The sequence below is a fragment of the Rhipicephalus sanguineus genome, chromosome 3, assembly GCF_013339695.2.
Source record: "Rhipicephalus sanguineus isolate Rsan-2018 chromosome 3, BIME_Rsan_1.4, whole genome shotgun sequence".
Taxonomy (NCBI): domain Eukaryota; kingdom Metazoa; phylum Arthropoda; class Arachnida; order Ixodida; family Ixodidae; genus Rhipicephalus; species Rhipicephalus sanguineus.
In genome coordinates, this window is record NC_051178.1 from 135,392,814 (window position 1) to 135,402,042 (window position 9,229).

The 9,229-nt window shown below is 49.1% G+C and overlaps 2 protein-coding genes across 2 annotated transcripts in view; both read left to right on the forward strand.

Annotated features, from left to right (window-relative positions):
* LOC125756190 (juvenile hormone acid O-methyltransferase-like) overlaps positions 1–4,058 on the forward strand; it is a 41,372-nt gene extending 37,314 nt beyond the window's left edge. The window contains exon 3 of the mRNA XM_037654537.2: positions 3,612–4,058. Within this exon, the coding sequence (XP_037510465.2) occupies positions 3,612–3,796 (185 nt within the window). The 3' untranslated portion in view covers positions 3,797–4,058. The remainder of the gene's footprint in view (positions 1–3,611) is intronic.
* A 777-nt stretch (positions 4,059–4,835) lies between these two features.
* LOC119387218 (juvenile hormone acid O-methyltransferase) lies at positions 4,836–9,176 on the forward strand. The gene is made up of 3 exons (XM_037654536.2): positions 4,836–5,628; positions 7,460–7,607; positions 8,534–9,176. Exons 1-3 carry the CDS (start codon positions 4,840–4,842, stop codon positions 8,716–8,718), a joined length of 1,122 nt encoding a protein of 373 aa, XP_037510464.1. The 5' UTR covers positions 4,836–4,839; the 3' UTR covers positions 8,719–9,176.
* The last annotated feature ends 53 nt before the right edge of the window (positions 9,177–9,229 follow it).

Sequence of the window (9,229 nt, forward strand, 5' to 3'; positions counted from 1 at the left end):
GGGCGCCGCGATGAACCTTCGCCCCCCTTGAAGGGGAACCTTGCGCACGCCTATGTGTACGTGATATGTGAAATCACGGTCACTTTTAATGTTTCCCTGTTGAATGTGGAGAAAACATATGTTAATAGCCAAGAATGATCATTTTGCTTTCTAGTACACTTTTTTTTTATTCATGCAGTGCAGGGGCGTAGCCGAGAGGGGGGGGGGGGACGAAACACGAAACCTATATAAAACGTTTTATAGAGGTTTATAGAGGTTTAAACGTTGTGAAGACATTTCATAGAGGTTTTGTGTTTCATGGGAGGTTTGAACCCCCCCCCCCCACCTCCCCGAAAATTTTCAATTTTGCATACAAACGCACGCAGGAACATACATAAAGTATGGTTGAACCCCCCCCCCCCGAAATAAATTTCTGGCTACGCCCCTGATGCAGTGCCAATGACATCGTTAATTCTTGCGGAGCACGGAGCAGCAGCAATGAACACACATTTTGTGCATGCGCGCATATGTATCAGTTTTGCATTCCTGATGTGTTGCGGGTAATGACTCCATATTGTAATGTTTATAAGTCTGGAGGCGTCGGTCTGAACATATAGAGCAAATTGTTACATCGCCGTGCAGTTGGCAAGAAGTATATGAGCTCTGGCTTCGCGACCTCTCCAAACGGAGACCAGAAAAACAGCTGTCGTTCGATATCGCCACACCGGAAACGCATCTCGGACAATTCTTGCACTTCCACTTACTTCAGCTATACTTTAGTAACAGTTAAAAAGGTTCCGAGGCCAAAATGCAGAAACTTCAACCATCGCAACTCATCTGCGCTTCAGATCAGTCCTACGAAGTGCGGCTCCCAGCGAGCGTTAGGCCTAGCGCACCGGCCGAGTCCGTCTACATGCCACCGGCGCTTCTTGGTTTAAGCACACGCAGTTCAACGCGTAAGAATTACTGTAAAGTATAGTCTGGACATCCGTTAACCTAAATAACCATTTTTTCTTGTGTGCGGTGTCCGCACAGGGAGCGATGACCATCGATGCGACGCGCTTTCAGCAAAGAACGCAGGATCACCGAAAGCAGCCTGCCGCACTCGCCGGTACATCTCTCATACGCCAGAAACATACCTGTCAACTGGTACGCGTTGGTGAACTAACACACCGGCGTATTTCTTCAGCGAATTGTATTTGTTTTTGCTGAGCGGTTTTGTAGTTGTAGGTATCGATATAACTAGAAGTCAGTATATACAGGCACGACCGCCCCGCAGTACAATATTGCCGCTCGCGCGAGAAAACTATTTATGTTCGCGCGTGTTATCGAACGAGTCATCATAAAGCTTCTGTACATGTTGATCACTAGCAAGGGCGAGAAACGGCTATTAAAGATCGGCAGTAACAGCCGTCAAACTGTACCCTGCTCCTCGATCGATTTGATATTTTTCGGAGTTAAGACGGAATTCTTAAAGAAACTTGACGCTATTCCCATTTTGAGCATTTCATTCGTTGCCGGCAACCTTTCGTTTGTGTCTAATAAAGAAGCAAGCTTTATTTGGAAAGGGAGATCGCGTCTTTCTTGAATATGCAACATCAAATATGAAACGAAACGCTGTGTTACTGTGTTGACTAGCTCTTTGCAGCGCTTCTGCCACGTTTCAGCGTGGTGCAGTGGTAGAGTACTCGGTTGAGGACCGACGGGTGGCGAGTTCGAATCCTCGTATAGTATAGCTTTTTTTTTTTTCATACGGCTTTCTTTTTTTATTGCACTAATGCTTTCGATATCAGTTTCTTTACTAATATATTTATGTAGGGCAGGTAGGCACCGCCGTTTTAACACTGCTTTGCGATTGAGCGCCTCCCAATAAACGGCGATCCATGCAGCGGTTCCAGTATCCAGCGCGGCACTGGGCCATAATCCGACATCGTCCATGGACGCTGGTACCCAGTGGCACTGGGTTTTGCTATAGGATATATACCTTTCTTGGCAGAGCCAAACGACCTCTCATATTTGAATAATGCAGTTGTACGTAAAAACAGCGCAATTAATGACCCGCTTGCATGCATGCACGCGCTCGCGGGCTCGCGACTCTTCCTCGCGCCGTCAAACTTTAACCCGAACGGTTGAAAACAGCTTTTCGGCAGTATTTAAGCATGTTTTTGGCACACGTGTCTGTCGGTCTATAAACATGAACACCACGGGAAAGACGATTGAAAAACACACACACACACACACACATATATATGTTGTTATGCTGCAGTGAGAACACAGACAAGGAGTATGCATTCGTTATCACTCCATGGTGGCCTGAAGCGTAATGTCAAGCCAGTACTCTACCTGCCAAGGATGGAGTGCTCGACCCCGTTCACGCTACGTCGGCGCGAGAGTTGCATGGATTGGGAACTCTATCTGAGTAGCAGAGAGTTCGCAGTCTGTTCTACTCTGCCTTCAATGAGAGAGTAAGTTCCGCGTATACTCTCCACTACTCCCCCATGGAGTTAAAGAACTCTGGCGAGAGTAATACAGTTGCTCTGCTCTCGCAGTACTCCCTCAAGATCTGTGAGTGTACTTTCAACCAATCTTGCATTCCGAAATTAGCGCAGTATGTTTGTTCAACATAAACCGGAAAGCACTGCCATCTTTCCTATCTTATTTCTTCGTCACCTAACGGCCGTTATTTCTCGCAGTACGTTAAGCATTTCAATGACTAGTTCATAACCATGGTACACCAAATCTTTTAAACGTTGCGTTGTGCCGTGGGCCATGGCGGAGGGCACGTATGCCAAAATGCAAAGGCGTTCCCGTATACATAACCTTCGATGGACAAAATTAAGTCTCCCACTATGGTGTCCCATGCACAGTTGTGTCGTGGTCCTGGCACGTAAAAACCAATACTTTTTTTTTCTATGCCCTCATGAGGTCACCTGTTTCTTTAGGGGTAAATGTAGGAATTGACAACATGCGAGATGTTTCCGCACGGTACATATTTTGGATGCGAGTGCAGTGTCCCTGGCTTATCGTTACCTATGATGGTATATGCACTATGCAAGTCAAATGCAGCTCACGCATTCTTCTGTATAGCGCAAGACCATGCAACAACCGGAGCTCTATTGCAGAAACTATATCGAACTGAATGGAATCGTCTACATTCTCTAGCTGACGGTGCTAGCAAGAAATGACACTCGGTCAACACCCTTGCGAGACAGTTACAAACCGAGAGATGTACTACAGCGGGCACGTACTCTTCCGCACCCTCGTGTTCCTCGCATTTCAGAATGGCACAGCGTTTCAAGCGGCCAGTACAGTGTTAGTAGTCCCTATAATCAACGAGAATCCGCTTTTTTTTTTTTTTTCACGGTGTCACGGCGCATGCGCTCCTTCCCTAGCGGTAATGTCGGGAAACGCTTTGGTGGGATCTCCGCCCGCCATTCGATTTCGGAGGCTTTTGTTCTGTAGGTGCCTGCTGTGTCGGATCACCCCGCAAAGCTCCGCCCCACGAAAAGGGCACAGGGCGGAATGAAAAGGGCGGATTGTTACTGAGGGGCACGATTTTACTCCGGAGGGCCTTAAAATTATTTTTCACGGTACTCTTGATAATATTCACCGGTCATCTGGGTCACTTGCAGGTGCTATCTCGGCTGTGCTGCCCGTTGTGGACGGCGTTCCTGAGCACGAGAGGCAGGAGCTGACCAAGGCCATGTCAGCTGAGATGCTGCGCCGCTGCCGCAAAGGTCCCGATGGCTTCAGCGCAGACTTTGACGCCTATGTCGTACACGCCTCCCGACCTGCTGCCTCTCGTTCCCCACAATGATTGATGCACAGCTACTCGAATTCAAGAGGGTGCGGCTTATCAGCCTCGCTCGCATCACTACGGCACATTTTTGTCGATCACCACTAAATGAGTACTCATGTGCAACATGTTAGATATCCACGCGCGGACCATCGTCAACGAGCTATTTGTAGCATCTCACCCGTCATTCAGGGATGTACCTTTGAAAATGGCCTCCCTTTTTATCCCATCCATTTTGACCAAGCACATATTGTGCGGCCTCTCATATACACCATCGATGCATCAGCCCTTGACTTGCCATTTTAGTGTGAAACGCGCGTCGGTTGTTGAAACACATGTAGTATATGATTGTACCTTGCGCCAGAGCTCTTGCATATCCACATAATGTGACTGTGATGCGCTGTGTTCAAATCTCTTGTTCTTACATATGGACAAGATATGTGCTTTCTTGCTATGACCAGACTCGCTCATTTACTCCGTGGTCTTATGAAAAGAAATAAAGAAAAGGAAAATTTCTGACGTTTCTACCTCTTCATTGCAAGATTGGTGTCCCATTAGACATTCCACAGGAATGCAGACACATTCAACTACATGCTTCACACAGTATCGCTAATCATGCAATATGTCGAGAGTTCTTACACTTGGAGTATCTTTAAATGAACCCACACAACAGAAATACTAGTAGGTAAACAAACCTTGCAATTGTATCTGCCATGATTTTGCATTTTTCGTGGGTGTATATTGCAGCCAGTTGTTCGCCGACTTCTAAACGTGTCCTGGTGACACTAGTCGCCAATTTTTATGCAGGCCGTGAGCACGCGGAACTTCAGGAAAGTCTTGGGGCTTAAATGACGCACGCAGTTTCCTTCGTGGGACCAAGCTACTCTGGGCATTGAAAAATTGCGCCGTTACTATATTCGGGCGGGGCCGAACAACTCCATCAATCTTTATCGCTTCCTCGACGGTGCAAATCCCGGGTCATACGAGTTGCAGTCTCAATACGAGCCGCATATCCTGAAGGTCTGCAGTGAATCGTTGAAGCCCGTCGTTATCTTTTCCCCGCAATGTCCCGTTTGCTTCGAGCCGCTGGCACTGCTAAAAGGTTATTTCACAAGGCGCTGCACTGGTGCCTTAGCGGTCGGTCGGACGCAACGCGGTTTCTCGGATGCAGCTCAACGAGCAAGCCTTACCCATACGCGTGCGCCTCCCGACGACCGGCGAACGAGCAGGGCATTCCGCAACTTCAGCGTGGGTTCACGGACTCGGCTGGTATGCCCCATGATGCCGCTGGAGCTGAAACAGGGTCATCGCGTAACAAGTCCATCCAGTCACAAGCAGGATCCAGCGTTCCGACGCTGGAGCCGCACTTGTACGTCTCGGCCAATACGTTCCAGAAGCGCGATAACCTACTCGTGCTCGACCTGCTAAACACGGCGTTCCGGCGCGCGCCCAGCGAGGACCAACAGTTCCTGGACGTCGGCTGCGCCGTGGGCGACTTCACGCGCGACGTGCTGCTGCCGCGTAGCTCGCCTTGCTGGCGCATCGTGGGCACGGACGTGTCGAGCTCCATGATCGCGTACGCGGAGCGCTTCTACGCGCATCCGCGCATCACGTACGACGTCCTGGACCTCTCCCACGACGTGTTGCCGTTCGTGGAACGGTACGGCCGCTTCGACCGCGTCTACTCCTTCTTCTGTCTCCACTGGATCCGCGACCAAGTGGGCGCGCTGCGCAACATCCGCAACCTGATGGCGCCCGAGGGAGAGTGCCTGCTCCAGTTCTGCGCGCGCACGCCTGTCTATACGCTCTGGAGAGACTTTGCTCTCATGGATCGCTGGAAGAATCGCATATCGGTGAGCGCATTCGCTGTGCCGTACTATGTGAACGGAATTTATCCTCGACCGTACTACAGTGAACCATTTCGGGTCACACATTCGTCTGCTGTTCTTACGTGAACAGAGCTAAGTTTTTTACAGCGAAGCTGCATATGGCTAGGTTCTGGCTGATCGCGTCCGCGGACAAAACTACGCGTAGAACAATTTTAGGCGCCCCCTCCCTGCAGATTCCCCTCGCAGCTGCCGATGCCTCTTTCACACGTGTCGCCATCGGCGTCCGCGGGGTTCCACTCCAGGGGAGGGGGGGGGGGGGAGGCGAAGGCGGGCGAAGGTTCATCGCAGCGCCCCCCCCCCTCCTCCCTATTAACTCAATGTAAGAGGCAGACGTTGCGACCGCCCCCCCCCCCTCTTAGGTGGCCCCCCTGCGCACGCCTATGCGTGTCGCGATACTCGGCGGCGGCACTTCCCACCAACCTTCGTGCCCCTTTTTTTCGTGACACAGAGGTCGCCCTAGCGCTCTTGTCGGCAGTTGCCTTTTGGACTCGCTATGGGACGCTAAATTGGTGCGAAGCCGCTGGCGCAGAACGTGCAGCCGCGGCCGCTGACATCGCTAGCTTCCGTCTTCGCAGTAGTGGAAGGTCTCTGATTTTTTTTTTTTTTTTCGTAACACTTCTTTGTCATCGAGAATCAATGCTGAGACTGGGCCGTCAGAAGACCGCCTTGGCGGCCTCCTGACCTCGCTGGATGATATTCGTAGGGGTCCGAGCTGAGCAAAGCAGTCTCCCAATTCTTAATTGATATTTAATGCAAGCAGTCGCCGCTGGTAGTCGGCCGGGCAGACTTCAGATTATTCTCCAGAATAAATGCTGGATTTCAGAATAAGTTGGCGCGAAGGAGCCCGCTTGCAATCTCTACCAAGTTAGTTTTATGGCCTGCGGGGTATTTGCTTCTTTATGGATCACGTATGTGCCGTGCACGTTCTCTGGCATTTTACATTCTGAAACTGTTGACAGAGCAAGACACTGCTACGGCATTGTTCTTGCTCAGGTTACACATTAAACATTGTAAAGCGCCGTCTAGGAACGGCCTGACCGGAAAGTTTGAAATCGCTTCACCATCAAACAAGTTAGAAGAAATGGAACTGTTCTGTTATCATGCTCCCAGGAGGCGTGCTACAATGCTATAGCATTCTCGGAAGGCTTCCACCCCTCCTCCTCGTCTCCCCACCCATTTTCTGAGTGGAGTCGCCATGGATCGGGTCCCTACCATGGAGGAAGGAAAAAACACAGGGAGTAATTGCGTCACGTGGCAGTCTTCAAGCCTAGTGAAAAAAGATCTAAAGCAGAAACATGTCCTAGTCACGTGATCAGCTCGCGCTACTATTGGTCGGCTGCAGGGGCGGCGTCAAAGGAGGTTGGCTTGCCGAGGCTAGCGGAATCACGTGACGCAGCGTCCTAATATATTTCCCTTCCTCCATGAGAGGGCTTCAGGATACCGTGACAAACCCACCCTCCTCTTTTTTTTCTGTTGTTTCGCTGGTGACACTTTTAGCAGCGACTTAGCGACATTGGATAAAAACCGTGATCACGTGTCATCGCAAGTGCCATTCAAACGCCTGCATGTGTGCGTGCGACTTTCACTCTCACGAAGCAGGGCTTCCTCGAAAGGAAGGGCGATTGGTCTTGTTTGAAACTGCGACCATTCGACATCTGGATTACTGCAGACTGCAGTTAATTGGTAGATCTCGCTTCTGCAATACTCAGTTCTCACAAACAGAGGAAAAACCTAGACTTCTGTAGAAGTCTGGACTTGCACATAATATGGGAGTGTCGATTATTCTTTTTTCCAGAACATTGAAGACTTCATACCGCCTAGTCAGGACGCAGATGACCGGCTCTCTTATTTGGAAAACATTCTGGCTGCCTCTGCACTGAGACCACATACCTGCGAAGTGCTACGGAATGTGTGGACATTTCCTAGCGAACAGCACCTTGCAGGTATGTAGTCACCTGGTCAAATACTGCAAACCTCAACGCTCATCGATTCAGTACGACCCTGTGCAAATGGTTCTACTAGTAAAAAAGAACGTGCATATGAGGGTCTTGCACTAAGGGCAAAAACATTGTTAAGAGTAATGGCATATAGGGCAGACTACCAACATTCATTGTATTTGATTCCACGAGGCCAATATATAGGCATGTTTGCCACATGCACCACTTGAAAACACAAGAAACCAACTTGTTGTTTTATACAATCAGTTTGTAGTCAACTATCTTCACCATTCTTGCACTTTGCGCAGCACGTCACTTGTTCAGTATGAATTAACTTGCCCGCAGCCAAGTAGTGTCATCTTTCCAATATCCAGTTACCCTGCTAAACAAGGTACTGAATTATGTTATATGTCCATGCTCCCATGCAATCACATGCGTCATGGTGCAAGTGCAAGGTTTGGCAAAATTATTCCACACAGTACATATTTAAGCAAATCTGCAGAGTCCGTGCTGTAATCTCACCTGTAGTGGTGTTGGCATGGCTGTATTTCCAGTCTTTCATAACAGCATGAGAGCGCTAGCCGACGAGATGTTCGGGCCTTTGTCGCACAAGCTATGTTGAACTCAAGGAAATCACTTAGCCGACAATGCTCACAGGAGGGAACACTGTGACAGGATTGCTAAAAACAGTGAAAGCTTTATAGTGGACGACGGGGAACCAGTGCAGTTGACTGCCCCTCCTCCTTCGCTGTCCCTCCTCTAGAATCACTCTGCAGCATGACACAGTGTTCCTGCCAGAATATTTATGACGATCGCAATTATTGTTGAGGAAAATGATTTTACTCCAACGGGTGTAAGTGTTCTGTGTTGGCTATGTACTTCTTCCAGTGATACTTTTCCTGATGTTCATTGATCATCCGGGTCACATGCAGGTTCTATCTCGGCCGTGCTTCCTGTAGCAGATGGTGTTCCTGAGAACGAGAGGCAGGAGCTGACTGAGGCCATGTCTGCTGAGATGTTGCGCCGCTGCCGCAAGGGCCCCGGAGGGTTCAGCGCCGAGTTTGACGTCTATGTTGTGCACGCATCCCGATCTGCTACCTGTCGTTCCACACAATGATCGACGATGCACAACTAGTTGAATTCAAGAGAGAGCGGCTGGTCGCACCCCTGTGACACAACTTTGCACGCTCATCGCTGAACGAGTACTCATGTACAACAACTTAAATATGCATGTACTAACCATTGTAGTTAATGCAGATGTTTGCAGCAACGAACCAGTCATTCAGGAATGAACCTTTGAAAATGGCTCCCCTTTTACTCTATCTATTCTGACCAATCATGTATTGTGTGGCCCCTCATATGCCATATCTCGTATCCCATTTGTTGCAAAAATATCCTTGACTCACCGTTTTACTGTATAAGCTGTGTTGCGACACATGTACTGTATTTTAATGCGCCACATATCGACTTTGATGCACTGTGCTGACATCCCTTGTACTTGCTTCCACATAAACAAGGCACATTCTTTCCAGCTATGGCCAACTCATTCATTAACGCTGTAGTCTCGTGAAAATAAAGAAAAGCAAGTTGTAATTTCTGGGTTTGAACCTCTCGTTTGTGATGCACTA